This window comes from Sylvia atricapilla, chromosome 1, assembly GCF_009819655.1.
Source record: "Sylvia atricapilla isolate bSylAtr1 chromosome 1, bSylAtr1.pri, whole genome shotgun sequence".
NCBI classification, from domain to species: domain Eukaryota; kingdom Metazoa; phylum Chordata; class Aves; order Passeriformes; family Sylviidae; genus Sylvia; species Sylvia atricapilla.
The window spans coordinates 118,543,998-118,565,952 of record NC_089140.1 but is presented as its reverse complement, the minus strand read 5'-3'; the positions used below and the strand labels follow the sequence as shown (position 1 = coordinate 118,565,952).

The 21,955-nt window shown below is 36.6% G+C and overlaps 1 protein-coding gene across 6 annotated transcripts in view; it reads right to left on the bottom strand.

Moving 5' to 3' along the window:
- CSPP1 (centrosome and spindle pole associated protein 1) overlaps window positions 1-21,938 on the bottom strand; it is a 61,348-nt gene extending 39,410 nt beyond the window's left edge. For 4 of the 6 annotated variants that reach the window (XM_066332071.1, XM_066332087.1, XM_066332077.1 and 1 more), the window contains exons 1-7: window positions 21,860-21,936; window positions 17,069-17,172; window positions 16,394-16,490; window positions 12,110-12,210; window positions 8,862-8,942; window positions 6,580-6,681; window positions 2,736-3,181 (exon numbers count right to left, since the gene is read on the bottom strand). In XM_066332071.1, the coding sequence (XP_066188168.1) occupies window positions 2,736-3,181; window positions 6,580-6,681; window positions 8,862-8,942; window positions 12,110-12,210; window positions 16,394-16,490; window positions 17,069-17,170 (929 nt within the window). In that variant the 5' untranslated portion in view covers window positions 17,171-17,172; window positions 21,860-21,936. Of the gene's footprint in view, window positions 1-2,735; window positions 3,182-6,579; window positions 6,682-8,861; window positions 8,943-12,109; window positions 12,211-16,393; window positions 16,491-17,068; window positions 17,173-21,859 lie in introns of all 6 variants that reach the window. The other 2 variants (XM_066332104.1, XM_066332112.1) reach the window with 2 other exon arrangements.
- Between the last annotated feature and the right edge of the window lie 17 nt (window positions 21,939-21,955).

Below are 21,955 nucleotides of genomic sequence, written 5' to 3'. Positions count from 1 at the left end.
AAAACAGAAACTTTTCTGAAAAGTCCTGTTATGAATATCTGCCTCTCCAAACTAAAAATCCCCATGTCAAAACCTAAGAACTTTAGTAGAGCAAATAAAAATTTGCTTCCTTTTGAATTTAGTTTCCATCATGAATCAAATGTGTTTGGGAAAAGTTGACTTTGCCTGAAATGCAGGAAAAAAATGCTAACTCTTCCGAAACTGAGCTGTCACTAAGAGATATGTTTCTCCTTGAAGAGACTGAATTTACTTCATAGGAGGTTAAGTGGACTGCTTTCAAAGGAGAAAAAAGTACTAGATTAAAAAATACATTTTGTAAAGAAACACTGAAAGTTAATTTTCAGTAAAAAATTCATCAGTAGAAAATATACACAAAAAACTCCAAACAATCTTATATATAAAATTAAGTTCAGAGAATTCAGGTAACGGTCCAGCAGCTTCTTTAAGAAGATGCACCTAGTCTGCCAACAGCAAAGGTAAGGCTCTCTTCTCTATTCTCTTCCAAAAGAAAACTGGAGATGAAGCAGTTTCAGAGGTCTCGCCAAATATCTCATGAATTGCCTGGTGATCCACTAGTCACAGGTATTTATATAAGCACCATCCATGTTTTCTGAAATAACTAAAAACTTGCTTACTAATATTCAACATGACGTCTACTGTTGGTTCAAACACCATACTTGCTGATATTCTGTTTATTTAATTCTGTATAAATTCTTTAAGAAACAAAGCAAACCCTCAAACACTATCAAATGGTTACTTTTATGTAAATATTAGACTCTGTGTCCAACTGCATTAGACAGTGGCAAACAGCTACCTATTAAAAAGAAGACATTCATCCTTCTGAGTATAAACTAACGCAGAGAATTAAATATTGCTGGTAGTTTCAAAAATATTTTGGTTGTCTTTGTTAGACACCAAGTTAAGCTTCTAATTATTTTTCTTTCTGAAAAGCTATAGGATAAGTCCACTCTATCCTAAAATCTCATTTGCTCATTTCTACCAATAATACACTACAGAATGGAAAAAATTTTGAATTTTGCAGCCTTTTCTCTGAATCTCAGCAGAAAATAGGCAATCCTGTTCCTCTCATCTATTTAACCACTGTTTCCATTTGCTAGTCTTTTTCAGAATCACTGTATGAATAAATACATGCTGTTTGGAAGCAGACCAGAACACACAGTCTGAAGCTCTGTAATAACCCATTTATCAGAGTCTGCCTCTCCCAAATACTTCCAGACATTTCATTTTTTCCACAGACTTACTTCTTTTACGATTACTTTTTTTAAAAGGCTGAGAAAGACTATCAAGAGCAATTTTTGGAGAAAAATCATTCTAATTCTCTTGGCATTTTAAACTGGAAAAGAAATATGAGTTCACTGAATTCAGAAAATGCTTTTACAGTAGAAGAGCATTTCTCCTCCCCCCAGTTATTAATTTGCAGTACTATCCAGAAAATTATCCCTGTAAACAGTGACTCAAAAGATCATTTAATCCATCCACCAGCAACTAACAACAAAACATAATAGTAATATTCAACACTGTTGAGAGCGGCACAATTTGCCTTTGTTTTTCCTAGAAGTGTTAATTCTAGAAAAAAAGAAAAAGTGTTTATTTTGCCTTGCAATGGAAGAACACTAGTGGTTCCTTAATTGAAGCAATTGCAGGAAAACAATTCTGGCAACAGGCTTAACACAAATAAAAATAACTACAACACTCATGTTTCCAGGACCTGGAGAGGGAACAAATTAACACTTTTAAAATATTATTTGAAAATTTATTTACAATAAACTTTACTGCTTTGTTTAACTATATAAACAGATCAGTTTCAAGTTTGGTGCTGTTTCATACCACAACCCATCTGGTTTTGAAAGCAACCAGTTCTGGGAATGGAATAACTAAAGGTGGCCAGAATGCCAAACCCTGAATAATTAGGAAGGCCATACTTTTTTTTTTTTTTTTTTTTTTTTTTTTCTTTTAAATGAGTAAGCTAGAAGAGAAAGATTAAAAATTTATGCCAAAGTAACCCAACTAATCTATCAGTTAACACAGTAAAGACTATTTAATACTCAACAGTATATAATATCAGTTTTCCTCCTGAATGATTTATATAAGACACGCTCTTTAGCTTGGTTTGGGCTTTTGTAAATGCTTATTCAAACTGTGTAGTTATTACAGAGCACTTGTTAAAACCATCAGGATTTGGTTCAACTACACAGATGTTTAAAGCCTGTCATTTAGAAAGACATGGAATAAAAAAGAGCATTTTTAAAAAACAGACTTTTACATTTTGTACGCATGGTCACATGTACCAAAAATTGAAGCTCAAACCAATTATGGAATCTGAATTGAAAATTGACTTGCTGTAGCTGTTACAGAAACAGAGGTAACAATGAGTTCTCAGCACAGGGGTTTGCTCTCAAATATGTTTTCTGGTAAACCACTCCTCATAAAAATTAATTTGGGATTGCTGCTTCTGAGGTCATTTCTCTGAGCAAGCATCCTTGGTTTGCTATGACAGATAAAATGCTTCTTAACATATATATATAGTCTTAGGGACTGATCTAATTTTTCAACACTTTTTTCTATAAATTATTGCAACGGTCCTTTATGTAAATACAGAATTAAGTACAACAATCCTGCTTTCACATGCGAATCTTCCCTAATATTTAAAGAGAGTAAACCACTGCCATGAATAAGCACTACAGAAATAAAACAGAAAACAGAATTAAGAATACCTTTCAGCATAAAAACCCCGGGGAGTTTTTCTGTCATAGGCGCTTTCACATCTAAATCTAGGGTCCATTTCTGCATTTGTCTCAGGATCATAGTCAACTCTATAGTATCTTCTACCAAAATCCCCATCTTCATCAAATCTGTGATGCTTCTTAGTAGGAATTCCAGATTGGCTAGCAAATCCATGATGTCTTCGATTAGGAACATCCAAATCCTCATCAAGTCTTTTATTTAATAGTCGACTTCTCAATTCAACCTCATCATCTAACCTTTGGTACCTGTCTTCCTCCAGCCATCTCTTGTTTAGCAGCTCTTCACAACCTTCTGTGGAAGTAAAAGCATCCTTCTTGGGAGGTTCTGTACCTGTATTAAAGGGCTGGACTTCCCTATGTAATTCTGGCTGGAGCCTGGTAACAGCAATAGGTGGTTTATTCCTGTGCAATTCATTCTGTTTAATGGAAACAACATTAAGAGTTGAATATAAACAAATCACATTGAGTAAAACTTTAGTTTTGTATTTCTTCAAATAAACTTGAAACAAGAAGAAAGGCAAAAGGTGAACAAGGAAAATACATCAATAAGTCCATAAAAGCTAGGGGTTTATTCATTTTTCTTGGGGAAAAAAACCACAGTATTCCTCTTATCTAATGTCTTTCAGAAAAATGACTATCAATACTGGACAAGTCTTTTATGAACTCCAAACAAACTTTCAGGTTTTGAGGTGCAAAGAATTAAAAAAAAAACACTTTTTTTGATTTTTTTTATTTGATCTTCACTTCATCAAGAGACTAGATATCTTCATTCTATCCAGATTCAGGCAAGTCTGTAATACTTCTTACCTATGAGCACAACCTTTTAACCTGCATTTCTTAATCTACTTCTCTGCTCTTCAGAAAATGTCATTATGAGAAGGGATAGTTAAGTAGATAAAACTAGAACTAGTGTTCAATATACAGTACTTACAAAAACCTTAGTTTTGCATAAATCCTGTAGTATTTCTATGTAATAATCTTTGATCTAATCTTTCCCCTATGGAATAAAGACAACAGTAACTCATACTTTGCAAAATTTAATGAAAAATAAATTAAGGATGCAAATGACACCAAATTGGGAAAAAGGATCAATACACTAGAGGGTATGACTGCCACCTAGAAGGGTCTTGATAAACTGGAGAAACATCCTGACAAAAACCTCATGAAAATCAACAAATGCAAAGGCAAACCTCTGCATCTGAGATGGAACAGTGCCATGCACCAGGACAGACTGGGCACTGACCACCTAGAGAGCAGCACTGCAGAAGAAGGCCTGGGTTAGCCATGGGCAAGGAGCTGAACATGAGGCAGCAGTGCATGCTTGCAGTGATGACTGCTAACCAAAGCCTGGGCTGCAGTATCTGCATAGATCAAGGCAAGAGATCCGTCTCTGCTCAGTATTTATCTAGTATTCAGGTTCTGGTGTAGTGTGTCCAGGCTCTGCCTCCCCTCTCTACAGATACTGACGAACTGGAGGAAGTGCAGAGGGTGGCTACTGAGATGGTTGAGGTATTTGAGAGAGAAGCTGACAGAGTTGAGTTTATTCAGCCTGGAAAAAGACTAAGGAGAGTGTGTATGGCACCAGAGGAAGCAGTAATTACAGTCCCTGCTTAAAAGGTGGTTACAGAGATACCAGTATTCATGGTTTTCAAAGAACAGCCACAAGCTGCAGCAAAGGGGAATTCCAAGGGGATACAGAGGGACAGAAGTTCAGATCAAGCAGTTAAAGCAGTGGAATGGGTTGCCCAGAGGACAGTGGATTCTCCATCCTTTCAAAACTCCATCAAATAAAGCCAGAACAATTTAATCTAAACTGTGAAGGTAACACTACCATGAGCAGGATTTATCCTATGACTATCTAAACTGCTGTATCAAATTTTGGAGGTCACATATGTAATTTGACTCTCACTCCAAGTTAAATATCCCTCAGAGATGGCATAACCTCAACAAATCCTCACTATTTTTTTCTGTTTGTCCTTTTTTGACAGTAAAATTGTTTCTACGCAAGAATAATAAAAACACAATTGAAAAGCCCAATTAGATGACAAAAAAAGCAAAGAGAAAAACCCTTGAGTCCCTAAATAGATTTCATTAGGTAAGTCAGCTTAGGAAACCTAAGTGTTCAAACATGTAGAAAAATTTTACAGATTTACAGACACAGTTGCACAAAATAAGCTACATTTTTGCCAATGTTTCCTAGGGATCACTGCTGTGCAGCACTCCAAGCCTTGAAGAACGAAGTAAGAATGAGATACTAAATTCCAACATATGAAGGAAGCCTGAATGCTTCCTTATAGATGCCTTCACAGATTAAAATGGTTTTCAACTATATGACACTCCAGTGCACTGGAAGGAAAAGATGCTTCTCCTAAGAAAACAATCTTTCTAGAGATAGACAAAAAACATTCTTCTAGATAGAAATTACAAATACAGGGGGATTTGCACTTGACAGCTGTTGTAAGAAAGACAAACTTCCAGCTGTTTTGAATACAAATACAAGGTCTTTCACAGAATGACCTAGCTCTCACACTACTGTACACTTTAGAATTTCCCTATTAAAAAGAAGTGGAAGGACTTCTTAAATCACACTTTCACTAGATGAGAGGCCCAAATTACTACAACCCATCACTAAACTGAAGCAAAAATATTTTATAAAGGAAATTTACCTATTCTAGATAAGATTTTAAAGTTTAAAAGATTTTATAGATCAATATATTGCTTCCAAATTACCAAAACAAAGAGTTTCACAACAGAGCTAATCAGACCTAAAAATCCCACTGTCTGTTGCACTAGTTTTGGCTGGAACAAATTTTTTTCATAGTAGCTTGTATGAGGCTATGTTTTAGATTTGTGATAAAAACAGTGTTGCTAACAGAGAGATAATTTAGTTCCTGCTGAATAGCACTAAAACAGTGTCAAGGGCTTTTCTGCTTCTTGCCCCACCAGCAAGGAGGCTGCAAGTACAAGGGAAGTTGGAAAGGGACACAAGCAGGATAGATGACCCCAACTGACCAAAGGGATATTCCACTCTACAGGGGATCATGCTCAACATGAAGGAAGGGGGACATTCTGAATATGCCATTTGTTTGCCAAGGCACAGTTACATGTGACTCAGCCCAGCTTTACAGAGAATGGCTGAACACCTGCCAGCCTAAAGGGAAGTGAATGAATTCCTTGGTTTGCTTTGCTTGTGTGAGCAACTTTTATTTTACCTATTAAACTGTCTTTAACTCAACCTACACTCTTCTGGTTCTCACCTTTCTCTTCACTCTTCTTTCTCACCTTCACTCTTCTGGTTCTCTCCCCCATCCAACAGAGGAGTGTGAGTGTGTGTGTGTGTTTGTGTGTTCCAGCTGCTTACTGCCACACAAATCAAAGGCCTCAACTCAGAACTGGACTAGACTATGTCTAGTAAAGACTTTTTGATTTTTATTCACAAATGCACAGCTCCATATTCTGTATGGTTGCTACACTTGCCTGGCTATCTACATGACAGGAAAAAAGCACTTACAAACAAAAGCTAAGGAACACTATGTGAAGTTCAACATTTTGTTCGAACAGGCAGCTTTTTTGGATATCACTTCCATCATCAGGAACATCCCAGGGATTTGCTTCAGACACACAGAAGAATGAAAGCACCCTTCCACCAGACAGACATGACAGAAGCAGGAATCAGGAACTGCACCGTGTGAGTCATAACCAGGATTTGCTTAGATGCATTAATAAAAATGTAGCCTAATTGAACAACATTATTTGTGTATTTTGTCTTACTTTGGATGTCTGAGTCAATGGGAAGACTGTAAAACTGTATTACCTCTCTGTTTTTCTTCCCTAATTTCCTTAGCCTTTCATTCCATTCTTCTTTATCCCTGAGATATTGATTGTACTCCTTGTTTCTTTCAAGCCGTAATCTCTCCTAAAATAGACATTGAAAAGGGTATCATAATTTTTGCATTTTTAATAGCTTTTAACTTCACAGAGCTGCAGTACTAAATTAATAAATGCAAACTGTGTGTTTTCCCCCCACTCCTTTCACATTCTTTGTGATGTACAAATAAGGCTTGAATTACTTCGAGGGTTTTGAATTATTTCGAGTTCATTCTCTCTTAGCATAGCACTTTCTCTTACTCTGAAATCTGTAAGCAGAAGTCAGCTTTTTGGGCAGGAAGCCTAATCCTCAGTTTAGACACCTGTGTATCACGGTCCCTCTTTAAAACCAGGTAGGTTTCCTCCTGCTAAGCCTATTCCAAAATTTACCTCCAAAAGCCTTGCTCCGACAATTAGGAATCACCTTCTAATTTCCAATCAGAACATATTTACAGCTGATTTTCAAACATACCATTTCTTTCTTTGTGTTTAGGTCACTTGTGACTCACCCCCTCACAATTAAAACAGGATAACAAATACAAGTGTAGACAAGATGTATCAATTATAATTTGAACTGTGGAATTCAAACAAGCAGTTAAAAAAGCCAAAAGTGGAAAGAATGTAAGGAAAAACAAGAAAAACAGGCTCTATGCTTGTTGTCCTAGCTGCTTTTGCAACATGATAACATTTATATTCCGCTTTCTCAGGTCTAAAAATAGACATGAATTGTACATCAACAGCCTAGTAATATCATATGAAATACAAAAGTTTCCAGATAAAGCAAACTCTAATTTGTATTCTTTCTTGATACTAGTCCCCATTTAGAGCTTGGGGTATCTCTTATACTACCTCATTCCAACAATCACCTAAAGGCAAAAAAGAGAATTATACTACAGTATGATGAAATCAGGCTCTTTTCTGCAGCAGCATTTTCCAATAAAAAACAAAAGTATTTTAAAAATCTGAGCATCACACATAAATTTACTTCCTCATGAACAAATTTCAAACAAAAATAATTTATACCTCAATCACCACGTAAATACCAGATTACCACAAGTTTTGCAGATTAGACCACTGCTCTCCAAAACTGTTTGGTTTTGGGGTTTTTTTCCAAAAACAGGAAAAAAAATAAGTTTTCTACAGGTTTTCTAACAGTGACAATATAAAACATGCAGACAGCCATGAAAGCTGCCTGAGATGCATTTTTCAAAGCTGAGAAACCAGTATTGTCTTTAACAGGTGGCAAAACACTCCACAGAAAATTCCATATGCTGTGTGACTGCACATTTGACCTAATAAAGGAAACCACAATGCAAATGTGAACCTGTCATTATTCTGCCCAGAGGCCAACTGATTAACAGGGCACAGTGTGACATCTCCTGGCAGCTTTTAGGTTTTGCAAGAGCAACAAATAGATGGGTAAAAAGGATACAACATACCTGCACTGAGCTGATATGATTGATATAAACCCATCTATGATAAGACAAGTTTCCAGTACAAATACATCTTTAATTAATCGATTAAAGAATTAATCAAGTGCATGATGCCCCAAACACAGATCAACAGTGCAACTTGAAGGCCACAAAGGTTAAAAACAATATCAAAAACCAACAAAACTTCCAGGAGTGCAAACGTCTGGCCCTCCTCCAGCAACACAGGTTATCTCATTGCCTTGAATCTCTGCTGTGCTATGACCAATCTTAACAACAAACCAGTGGTGTTTGTCAAAAAAAAATTTGATAAATTACAATATTTCTGCTGATTCAACTTCATGGATCAATTTACAAGCAAACCAAGAAAGAACCTGGGGCTATACAGCCAACAGCATGAGGGCAGGAGCTCAGATCAATAATGATTGCTGAACAAAACCCAAGCACAACCACTAGAGATGTTGAACAGATCAAGTGCTGTAAATGTGTGGACCAGAGGTAGCAAACCTCAAACTAGTATCAGTACAGAATAATATCTACATAATAAAACCCAAATATCTAAAACTTAAGAATATAGGTAACATAGGCTTATTTAAAAAAAAAACAAACTGAAGGAACTGACATTTCTGAAAATTATTACTAATTACCAGCTCCAAAACCATTCATTTTTGTAAGGAAAAAAAAAAAAACCAAAAAAAAAAAAAAAAAAACAAGCAAACAAAAAAAAACTTAAGTGGAAATATTTTTTTCTGTAACAGCTTCAACACCCAGGTACATTTTCAAGTTATATTCCATTTACCTTGGCAGATCTTCGCTCATCAATAGGAAGAGACAATCCCTGAGTATATGGATCTACTTCACCTGTAGTCAGATAGTTTTTCTACATTAAAAAAAAAATTAAAAAATTAAAACCATTCAAAACACTTTAAAAAACCAAATCTTACTCATTAAAGAGTTGCTAGGTATTATATTTTCTGAAGTAATTTCAGCAATTTGATGAAATAAAGACTGAAGACAACATTCACATTCTGAAAATGTAGGATATTCATGGAACATATAAATGAAGTGAAGTCAAGAAATGCAGGAAGTAAATGTCTTTGTCAAGTTTTAAGCTTGATTTTGAAAGTATTTGTCACTTCTTCCATGTTACACTATTTCCAGTTCTATGTAAGTTAGTCTCTATATTAAAAAAACTCTGTTTTTATTCAAAGAACCCCCACTCAGTTCTTCTGTAGCACATGCACAAGTGTCTGTACAAATGTAAGAGGAATCTTCTAAGACAGTTCCTAACTCAAGATGAAAAATTGCTTTTTCTAACAGCAGAAAACATATATCTACCTCTTACTTTAACAGATGGAATTCATGCTAACAGTAGCACACCTCTATCTGAACACTGTTTTCCACAGAAGCAGTGCTCACATTTTGCAGGATAATGACCCACCACCAAATTTTGTAATCCCTTGTGGACCATCAGTCACTTTCAGAGCAGAACTTCCCATCAAAACCAGGATGCTGTTGCTCCACATAGATCCCTGGGCCTCAGCTTGGGAGCTGGGCTGTGCAGCAAGTCAAAGTACCTGCTCTTCAAACCAAATACCAGTGCTAATGCAAGTCTTTAGATTCCACATCTAGAGGATTTGTCACACATCACTCCTTTATTAAAAGAATCCCCAGGCCATCCCCAGTCAATCATATGCTTTATAAATCTGATTATCTTTAAAAAAATAAATCTATTTGTGTGTCATGGGCTGAAGAGGGGAAGGGTGAGATACAGTATTTCACTAACATTGTTTACTTTCCTTATCTATGTTACAATGTGGCATAAATGCTCAGAGGAATGTCAAGAAGAGCTCTACCTGCTCCAATATAAACCCACGTCATTATAAACGATATTTCAAACTAGACATTAAAAGATTTAAGTGATTTAATAATCATGCAAAAATATTCAAGCACCAAGACAACTAGATTTATATGGAAAACAAGTTATTTCCATTGGAAAAGGTAAATAAATTGTAATCCTCATTATTAAGTCATTCTTTGCATGCATTTTGAAGACATCTCTAGAGATTACTTCTGATCTTAAAAACATCTTTTCCAAAATCAGAACCTGATATGGAAGCTGCATTTCTCTGCATAAGCAAGGTAACAAAAAAAATTACCACGGTGACAACTGCTAAAAGTTCCACCAGTTCTCTTTAGGTGAGAAAAAGAAATTAGAGATTGTTATCTTAGTTCTTCCTCAGTCCTTACCAGCTTAATATAGCTAACATGTACTAGACCAAACACACAAACAAAAAGGCCTTGTAAACCCTGAAGTACAGCTGAGAAGACAACACTAGAAATTAATGTAAAATATGATATTATTTGGGTACTTTGATGATAATTTTGAAACATTTCGTTTTAACACAATATTCTAACTTTGAAAATAATCTGGATTTTTAAATTAACAAGGAACAAAGATTATATAAGGATGATTTTGGTTAGAGGTTAAGAAGACAGTTTATTCTGCTGTTGCTATTGCTATTTAAGAATTCTAGTGCATGCTAATACAGCCAATTTGTATCATATGCATGTTATTCAAAACCCCAGAAAAAAACAGCAGATTGTGTTTCTACCAAATTAACTCCTGGTCCTTTACTGACGTTGCTCAATCTTAACAGTTTGGAGGGACAGCAATAAATTTCAAAATTATATATTCATGAAAGTATAAAAGTATTTTAAAAACTAAAATTAATTAAACAAGGATTGTAAAAGTAACACCAGAGGTGTTGGGGTTTTTTTTCTCGTAATGCTTATTTGTATTCTTGCATTCTGGCCAGTAGGTGCTAAATAACTGACTCTACTGCTTCCTTAAGCACCAATGATGAGATTTCATGGAGACAAGGAAGAAAAAAGGCCTGACTCTGGTTGAAATGATATTATAGTATCTATATAAGTTACTATTTTTTTCCAGCTTTAAAAAATATGTATATCTAGGAAAAAAAATCTGAACTCTGATTATCTACATAACTGATAATCCTTGAAGCAAATGAGCAAATGTCTACTAAAATAAAAACTATTGTAGAGCCAGCATTAGACAGCAACAGTGGCAACTGCATAGGGAACAGGAAATCAACAAATGTTTCAAAAACTTAAAAATGGAAAATAATATATGAAAGTAATAATTTTGCACAAAGCAAGCAATGCTGTTAGTCACAACTAATCACCACAGCATGCATAAATGCACAAAGCACAAAGAAAAGCAATGATTTTTTTGAAGTCCAAGAGCATAAAGTTTTCAAACAAAGCAAAAAGCAACTAATTTGAAAGAAAATAAAATAATATTGAAGGCACCCTACCTTTCTTTTTGCCTGGGAAATACCCTAAAAATCAGGGAAAAGATACTATTCAAAAGGAGTCTGACTCAAAAATATTTGACTTAACAAAAAATACTTCCTTTCTTAAAGCAAATCCATTCATTCATTTTAAGAACTAAAGACATTGGTATTCTCATGAAAAAGAAATTATTTAGTTCCTTATTTTTTTCTGATTCATGCAGAGCAGCTACAGAATATTCCCAAGATGATGACATCTCATACATATCATCTCAATTTTAAATTTACTGTGACATTTAGTAAATAATGTTAAACAGAACATCAAAGGTTTTTCTTTCTAAAATTGAAAATAAGCTGTCAAACGGAATCATCCTAAGTACAGGGATATTCTTACCCCAGTTAAAGACCATAGAATATACAAGTGCTTCAGGAAGTAACAGCTTTTAAATTCTTAAAAAAAAAATCAAAGAAGACACAAAAAAAAATTAATAAAATATTCTGAAAGAAGTGTACTAAATAATATGTAGTCACATGGCAATGAGATCTGTAGAAGCCTAAAATATATAAACAAAACATTCTGAAATGACTTTCACTCAAGTCTTCAAAATCAGCCCTTGCTCATAATGAATGCCTCCGTAAAGACTTTTCCACAGATATTAATTTTCATTTCATTAAATGAGACAATAATTTGAAGAGACTCAATGAAGTCAAGCAAACAGACAAGCAGCTTTACCTGAGAAAGATATCGCCTGTAGTCTTGTCGAAGTTCCTCTTTCAGCTTATGTTTTTTTCGTTCATATTCTTCTCCAAGAGGTAAACTCAAGCCACAGTCACCTGAAAGTTTAAGGCCATTAAGTATCATTATTTACTATTTTGTGTCAATACAAAGCAGAAGCTAAATTTGGATTTTTACTAGCCACAAGCAATAAAAAAAAAATCAACCATGCAACCAGGATTTACATGACAGCTGAAAAAAAACCTACTCTGTATGAGTAGTTAGGTCAAAAGCATAGAAAAATAGACTGGTATTTGGATAGTTTTCCTCTCATCCTTTGACTTATTCTTCCCATTACAAAAAAAAAAAAAAAAAAAAAAGCTGAATTTACTTGAATATTGTACATATTTCTTTTGTCAATATAAGTTTCCAAAGAAATCTCCTTTGACATGTGAGCTTCTAAATTATTCTGATATTTTAAGCTGTGTTTACCACACAATACAAAACATACTTCCCAAATGAAAGCAACAAGCTATTTGTTTGGCATGTGAAAAATTTGTATGCTCCTACACAACTAGAGGGAATGTGACCATATGATAAAAATAATCATCATTTTTCTTTCCACCACAGTGTTTTTAATTGCAGTAGACCCAAAACACATTAGTACTTTTCTGAGATTACTATCAGGTCTCATAACAGCTGCACTCTTAAAATACAGTAAAATATAATGCTATGCAAGCTGTTTGCTGTTCCCAAAATACATTTCAAAGTACTTTATAAGAAACATCCTCTATCCCAGAAGCTCATCTCTCTAATCACTTTCACCACTCTCCACAGAGCAGTGAATTCCACAAAATCACACAACTAGTCACAAAGCCTACAACCGGGAGTGAGTATGTGCATATTGTTTCTCTAAAAGCATTTCTACCTCTCATGAGGAAGATGGGAAGAGAGGGATATTCAACACTTGCTCTTAGATCAGTCCAAATTTATTGTAAGGTAGTTTGTTTGGCCTGGCTTAAGATATATTCTGACTTATTCTATCCTCGTGAGCCAGGAAAACAGTGTAACAGGGAAGAAGTGGCAAACAACCACTGATATTCAAAACCAAAGGACCTGATTAAATATCTCCTGTGTTATTCTGAAACAGCCTGCAGACTCCAACTATTAACCAAAATCTGCACAAGAATTTCTTCTCCAACTTGAAAGTTCCTTTTCTCCTCATTTTGCACATAAGGCAAGTGTGAGTTCCATTTAAAAAAAAACAATGTACCATCATTTCAAGCTTCAGAAACAGAGGAATAGAATACAGAAAAAGAAGAAATCATTTGTTTCAGCTACTTACTCTTGCCTTTTATTTTATGCCTATTTACCACTGAATTAATCCTAGAAAACCAAGCAAAATATCAAAAGTAACTAACAAAGATTAATTCAGTAATTTCACAGATGCCACTGAAATTCAGTAAAAAAAAAAAAAAAAAGAGTGAAAACCCAGTGCTTTGATTCAAATATGTGAAGTATTCAAACAAAAGATGCTTTAAAATAAATTTTCTTACAGAGGACTTTTTTTGGTCATCAGAAAAGCACCGAGAATAACAATTATGGGTAGTAATCTGGGGGATATTTGAAAACTACCCATTTCAAAAACTTACTCTTGGAGAGCCTAGCAGAGCAAAATCACTCCAGGCAACATACATTCAACGTAATGTCATGCAAAATTTGTCCAAATTCTTCTGACACAATAAGAGATATAACTTCTTTTTAATGGTTTTTTATTATTATTTTTGTTTATTCTGTATTTGGTGTATTTATTTGCCATTTCACATTCTATTAACCACATATAGTCACACTGACACTGACTTTTTTTTTAAATGTTAATATTTTAAGTGCATTTTTACATAAACATTTCCATGTATGTAACGTTGAGAAATAAATGCAACTTTATCCTGTCTGAGCCTCAACAATACTGCTAGAACTATAGAATATACTTAGAAGCTACCAAGAAGCAAGTCCATCTGATTTAATCCCCAGGAAATTATAGTGCTTCAAAGCAGAGCAAGCCAGTAATATCAGCAACCTTCCATTTCAGCACCCAGATGATTACTGTAGAAAGTGCTGGGTTTGGCTGGGATAGTTAATTTTCTTCCCAGCAGCTGGTGTGGGGCTGTGGTTTGGATTTGTGCTGGAAGCAGTGCTGATAACAGGGATGTTTCATTTACTGCTGAGCAGGGCTCACACCTCCTGCTTCTCATCCTACCCACCAACAAGTGGGCTGGGGATGCACAAGGAGCTGGGAGGGGACATGGCTGGGACAGCTGACCCCAAACCATAGGGATATTCCATTCCATAGGGCATCATGCTCAGCAGTAAGACTAGGAGGGAGACTGGTGGGATCTGCTGCTCAAGGACCAGCTGGGCATCAGTTAGTGGTGAGCAATTGTTTTACATTTGCATCACTTGTCCTCCTTGAGTTTTACGACTTTCTTTTTTTAAATTTCCTTTTCATTATCTTTTTTTTTTTTTTTTCAATTATTAAGGTGTTTTTATTCCAGCCATGAGTTTTTTTCACTTTCACTCTTTGAGCTTTCTGCCCTCACCCCACTGGTGCAGAGTGAGTGAGCGGCTGTGCTCAGTTGCCAGCTGAGGTTAAACTACAACATGGCAACACCTACTTTTTCTTTTCATTTAAGATCACGTGAATGCCCCTCATCTGTAATATTTCATTCTGTTAGTATATTCAGGCATCAACAGTTAGGTCAAATTTACAGCAACAACACAGCATGACATGCTATTATAGCTCTCCAACAAAAATTAAAACTCTTTATTATTAATAAAGCTTAAGTGTTTGGTGATGGTCTGCGACAGCCAGTGGGATTCTACCTTCTGTGTTCTGTTTGCTGCATCATATGTTTCCTCAGTTAAGCAAAGAATTATCAACACCAGAAGTAACCTGCTGAACCAAATAAAACTGCCAAAAATGTGTGATAGACACTTATTCATGTGCTGCCCTCTAACCAAGTTTATCCATTATCAATTCTGGAGGCAAGGAATGTTCAATTATCATTTCAAGTACTTTTAAGTGAAGTTTTCCTCTAAAGGTCTTTGAGGAGCTTGCCTTGCTGATGGCTGCAAGTTCTGTTTATACAACATCCCTATAAAAATCATGGTTTTACTTATGCAGCTAAGACCAGTTCAGAGCCACAGATTCACAAGCTCAAGCTCCATCCCACTGGAAGCTGCAGAATTACAGTAGGCACAGTATGAAAATTAATGAGGTACAAACCCAAAGTGTCTACACATGAAAGAAAAGAGTTAATTGTCAACAAGAAATAGGACAGAGAAAAGCTGTCAGGAAAAACCTAAGTTACACAAGCTTTAGGTAGCTTAGATAAAACAGTAGTGCCTACAGAAGGGAGATGGTAGGACAAGTAAGGAAAGGTGGCACACTGGAGAAACAGGGAAATAGAGAAAAGAGCACTATCACACATTTTCAGTCAAAGGTCACAGAGAACACAGAAAAAAGAAGAAAAAGGGCAATATATAAAGACAAGAGATATTAAGCTGGTAGCCACATCAAAATAAATCCAACCATTTCACCTGCTTAAGATTTCAATCAAAATTAAGTCCTTGCTCTTTCCTTGCACAATGAATTACTACATTGTAACAAAATTACAAAAGCAGTAAAACCAGTTGAAACTGCCTGAATGTGTGAAAGACACTATTTAAAAGAAAAATCAGTTTAACTGTGTGCAGCTTAGCCAAGTTGGACTAAGACTCTTCAGAGGCTGAAAGAAAGAGGCTCTGCTTCCCTGGCACAAGACACATGAGGAAAGGACTCTTTTGCAGCAAAGTCCAAATGAAAGATGGACTTGCTAAGATTTTGCTCCACCCAAATCCAATAGGAAAGGACACATCACCTATCAAGGACTGGCAAGCAGGTTTTTTTGGTTATTCTTTTTTTGTTGTTTGCTTCACTTGGGGTATTTTTAATGGCACTATTTTGCAAGAAGAAAGAGACAGCTTCTGGCACATTTTCTTGCAAAAAACCCCCAACCAAACAGAAAAAAACCCCAAACAAACAAACAAACAAACAAACCAAAACAAAACACACACACACACAAAAAAGCCTAACTACAAAAAAAATTCCTTACAATCCCAAGACTTTCAGAAGAACTATTATGCACTTGAATTACAATGATCATCCTAATGATTAAAGATACAAAGATACCCTTCCAAAAATTGTCAAAGGTAATTAAATGCTACTTAAATCTAGAAGACATATTAAAAAAACATATACTATACCTAAAGGATAGTTCTGTTGACTATTTGGAGGTATATTTTCTTTAGCCATGGAGATTAACATCTTGCTAGTTTCAGAAAGCTTCTCTGATTCCTTATTCTGAAAACAAAACAAAATGCTTTACTGCATCACAAAGTAAAGGAAATATCACATAAAATAACAACATTGGTAATCACATTACTAATTATATTACATTACATAGCACTGGAGAACAGAGAGATTGAAAGTAATGCTGGATTAACACATTGAATTTACTAATAGGGAAACTGTGATAAGATTTTTTTTCAATTGATATTTGCCTTTTATATTTCATAGTTTCTGGAACAGAAATTTTGAGGATAAATATACCTTCCATCCCCACCCCAACACTCAAGCTCTGGAGTGGGCTGAGGACAGATCCCTGCTAATCAGCTCCTCCAGGGAGGGGAGAAGGAATAATAAAAGCCATGTAGAAGACTTTTTTCACTTGTAAAACACAAATCTTACTGTGTATGCCTAGTGGCAAACAAGTTTTTAAAAATCTACATATAGATATGAAGTACTCAAGTTGGAAATTACTTTGAATAGATAAATCTTTAATATATTCTCTAACAATAAATACAGTTCTAAGAGCAAACTTCAATCAAGACTTCGCAACAGAAGTATTTAAATTCAGGAAAGCTTTTTAATACTCTTACCCTCATTTCCATGTAAGGTGGATCATTTTCAAGTTCTGCCTTATCTTGTGCCAACTTGGCCTTCTGGTCTTCAATAAATTTTTCTAAATCGTCCGCCATCATTTCTAAGGTTACAGAAAAGAGGCAGAAATTGGCGTTTATGTTAGAACCTTGAAAATTAAAAGCTCAATTACTGTTTCTTAAGATAGCAGTTAAAAATAATCTATTTTCTTCCTCAGAACTATGAGCCTTAAGATATCTGCTGGGTTAACAAAACAACAGACTTGGGAAACCCATCCATGAGGAGACTCCTTGATGTTTCACCAGAAAGAAAATTCAAAGATTTCGGGTTACAGGCCTGAAGATACTTCTCTAATCCTTTTTCCAAACATGGTTGAAGTGTTTTGGTTTGGGTTTTTTTTGTTTTTTTGTTTTTTTTTTTTTTTTTTTTTTTTAAACTGCAAGTCTACCAGTGACCTTTCACTACACACTAGCACAAGCTTACTCTTAGTGAACTATAAAATCAAAATTTTAAAACACAGAAAAGTAACCAGGATGAAGGAATGATTAGGAAAGAAGTGAAGAAAGTGCAAAATACATGTTCTAAAATAAGGACCAAACACACAATTAATTCTGTGCTTAACTTACTGTCATGAGAAGTTTTAAAAACAATCAAGCTTACTGAAAACAAAACATGAATTTAAAAAAAGCCCTTACAAAATACATGAATAGTGTTTCTGGAGTTGGAGCCAACAGTATCCACCTCCTGTACCACTAAAATAGCAGAGGCAGTAAGAACAGATATAAGTCTGCAATAATCCTAAAATCATGGCTATAAGGAAGCAGTGACTCAGAATCAGACACTGATTTGTAAGAAAACATGTACTGAGGAATAGCAATTATCTCTCTTCTATTCCTTGTGCACCTTGCATATCTAACTGAAAATCCTTCAGAAATTTAACACCTTATCAGTGGAATTTAGTGTATGTTGCTGCTTTCAGCAACCTTATAATAAAAAATAAAGTCGATTAAGTTCATGTCAACAGAACTGTACCGCAGTTGAGATAGTTTAGTTCCTATCAGAACTAAAAATACTGCAAAGCTGCACACTAATTATGGGAAAATGAAAGACAAAACCAAAGACTGCATACAAGCCTACTCATCCTAATCTCCACCCAGCATTTTCACCAACTCCACTGGAAGGGGGAGTTTTACAAAACCAAGCCTACCAATAAAAAAAAAAAAATTCCTCAAGTCATATTCCATGCTTAAAAGAAGCATGAAACTTAGAAAATTATGACCCTCAAATCATTCCATGCAGCTTAAGCCAAAGGATTGCTTATGCAAGTTCCTGAAAAATCCCATCACATCCAGTATCTAAACTAAGACAGCATGTTTTTTTGAGGCTAATTCTGTATCTTTATAAGATTGTACAAAGTAAACAAGAGGCCAGTGATAAAGGTATGTTAGAAAACAGCTCCAGGAAGAGTACTGAAGAACTTAAAAACAACAGCAACAAAAAAACCCAAACCATCATCTCAAATATAATAAGGTAGCACACAGGTAAACATAAAAGTAATGTGTCCAGAGAGATTGAAATAAATTCTCCCTGGAAGCAAAATGAAAATAAAACATGTACAAATGCTATAATATAAAGTGAAGTAATTGAAGGCTAACTTAATTTAAAGAATACATTTACTTGATGTATTCCTTAGAATGTACTCCTTTAAACTTCTTCTCTTTTTTGATTCATGATATAAAATTATAATATTGTCACAAAGGAGGCAGAACTAGGCCAACCCATTTACAATTCCTAGTGGTAATACAGGACAATCAATGCCAAAAATAAATACCCCATCTGATTTGTCCTAAAACTTTAATCTCATTAGTTTTGCACACTGATAAAGGATTAAAAAAAAATCTGAAAGAGGATAAATTTTCAGGCATAATTTTATTTAGCCTACTAGGTTACATAACAATAATGGAAAAAAACTATTCTGAAAGGGTGGAACAACTCGTCATACTAAAGAATTTAGAAGTTGGTCTCATCACCTGCCCCATCCTGCAGAGTCATCAAGAGGAAAATTACCACATGTAGGAGGCATTGTGAGAAGCCTTTCCAAAAGCTCACTGACTGTAACATCTACATTTCCTACCTCTGTTTACAATATAATTGATAAACTCTAGCTCTGATTCCAAATCACTGTGTGGGAATGGTAACAAACATCTTCTGAGAGCTGGCATAAGGAAAGGAGTCTTTGCAGAGCATTTTCTAACTACCAGGACGAACACAATGAATATTCCAGCATTCTGCATCCTATCATATTGCTCAAAAGGGCAAAATAATACATTAAAAACCAAAGGCAAAACGGTTACAGTTGAACTACACAGGCTATTCAACTGGTATGAAGAAACCTGGCAACTCCAGGCCCTGGAGAACACTAAGATGACTAATGCTACAGCACTGTTGATTCAGCACGCCTTTAATACAGCACAAACGCCTGGAAGAGTAGCTAAATCCTTCTTAGAAATATCTAGACATTTTATGTCTTAACATTCTGCTACTTGAGTTGATCTTCCTACAATATGTATGAGTGCAAACTTTATGAGATAAGCAAAAAGAATATATTATACCAAAAAAGAAAAAAATTCTTAGTTATTCTAAGCAAAAGAGTGACAACTTCAATGTGACGCACATGCTGTTAAGTTCCAAAAATACACCAGCATGTAAGCAAATATCCTACTGAATATCAATCAATTTAATGGTCTACTGTACCATGTGGAGAGATCATGACTAACCACAATAAGAATAAAGAAAGAACACATTTCTATCTGAGACAGGGGCTACTACAGCCCCCAGGTGTGCAGTGAACTATCTTGGAGGTGACAGCACCAAAACTGGCTTCCCATGGCTGCACAAACACACCGAGGCAACAGCCTGACACTATAAAACCACTTCAGTTCAGAACAAAATCATTTCTATTCAGTTTGGCAACGCATCTGAATTCTTTTTGTGGATTTCTAGATCCTTGCGATCACTAGTAAAAGTAGCAGATTCAAAACCAAGCTGGGAGACATAGCTCCATGGACAGAGCACAAAGTCAGAATATGCTGTGAACACTTAAAAATCTCTCCATATGCCCTCAAAATTACAAGGTGTAAGTGTATTTTTCTAGCTTTTTGGAAAACAGACTATTCTGCAAATGGTATTTCTAAAAAATGTTTAACAGCATGTATCTATCTGCCTTTCTTTAGCTCTTACAACTATAAATCTTGGATAATCTACATTCCCAAAAATGCATTATTCATAGTGAAATTCCATTAAACATTCCGCTGCTATATATTCAAGTACTGTTTGAAAATGTCCCATAAAAATATTTTAACGTATTTTTTCTTTCAAGAAAACTTTAGATTTTCATAGCCTCTCTTCCTTATTCAGAGTTTTCATAAAAGCAACTCTGAGTAATTAGAGTCTCCTAGGTAGACTTCAGCTTAAGCAAACATACCAAGCAGTCGAAAGCATACAGATATTCAAGAACAGTAAGTCAAGTTTGAACATGAGATTTTTATTGGCTCTACGCCCAAACAAAGTTAATAATGCATGTCTCTCTATTCAAAGTATAAACATCTATGTGCATATATATTGTAGGCACTATATTTACCTATATCTTGTGTAGCAGCTACTTTATCACCTAAAGCAATGTTTATTGCATTCCATTTTAATCTTTCCTTTCCCCTCCTAATCGTTCAGGAAAACGCACAAAATTTAAAATCAGCATGTGCATGCAAGCAGATTTCGTCTCTTCTTTGCCACCACAATACTGAAATACCATCAGGATCACTGGCAAAATAGCGATTCCCATTCACATGAAATGCAGCACGGGTGGCAAGGAGGGAAATGCTTTGAAAGAGCAACTATATGCCACGTTTAGTAATTGTACTTACAAGTTACACGGCCACTAATTGTGCCTGAAGAAAAATTGCTCCAAGCTTACCCTAAACTTCCTAAAGAATTAGTGCTGACTGCTTCTGTATCGTTGTGAATGGCACTTAGAGACGCACTCCCTGTATTTTTCTTTCAAATTCCTTGCTGAAAGAGCAGAGATTCCAGGGTCTGGCCGTTCACAGAGAATAAACTCTTGACTAAAGCAAAGAGACTTTTTCGCAACTGAGAAGGCGATCCATCCTCTGAACAACCAAGCAACAAGTTTCGCGAGTTACTTTCTCTCCACTTCAGGGCTAATCTATTTTTCAGAGCACGTAATTTGATCCAAAAAGACAAAAATTTAGAAAAACTTTCAGACCCAGGAGATCAGGTTTATTTCTCCAAGAGCGACGGCTCGGGAAAGCGCCTCTCCCCCGGCCCGCAGCGCCCGCCTCGCAGCCTCCCTCCTTCCCTCCGCGGCAGCCCCTCGGGGGCACTCCCGGCGGCTCCGGCCCGCAGGGAGCAGCGGCGGGGCGGGGATGCGGCACTCGGGGCTCGGCCCCTTTCCGGATCGCGGCGCCGTTGTCAGGCAACGGCCGCACGGCAAGCGGCCCCAGCGGAGGGCCGGCACCAGCCCAGCCCAGCCCAGCCCAGCCCAGCCCAGCCCCGCCGAGCCCCGCCGCCCCCGGGGGGACCCCCAGACCCCGCGGGACGCCCCGGGCGCGCCCCCGCCCCGGCCCGCTCCGGAGCCCGCCCCGCTGCCCAGCGAACCCCCCTCGCTCCCGCCGCCGCCCGCTCCGGGCCGTGAGCCATGCGGGCGATGGAACCGCCCGGCGGGGCTGCGAGGAGGGTCCCCGGGCGCCGCGCCGCCCCCTCCGCCCGCTCACCGGTACCGGCGGCCGCGACTCCGTCCGCGCCCCGCGCGTTACCGCCGCCCCGGAACCCGGCGGGCGGCGCCGCGCAGCGCCCCCCGCTGCCCCGGA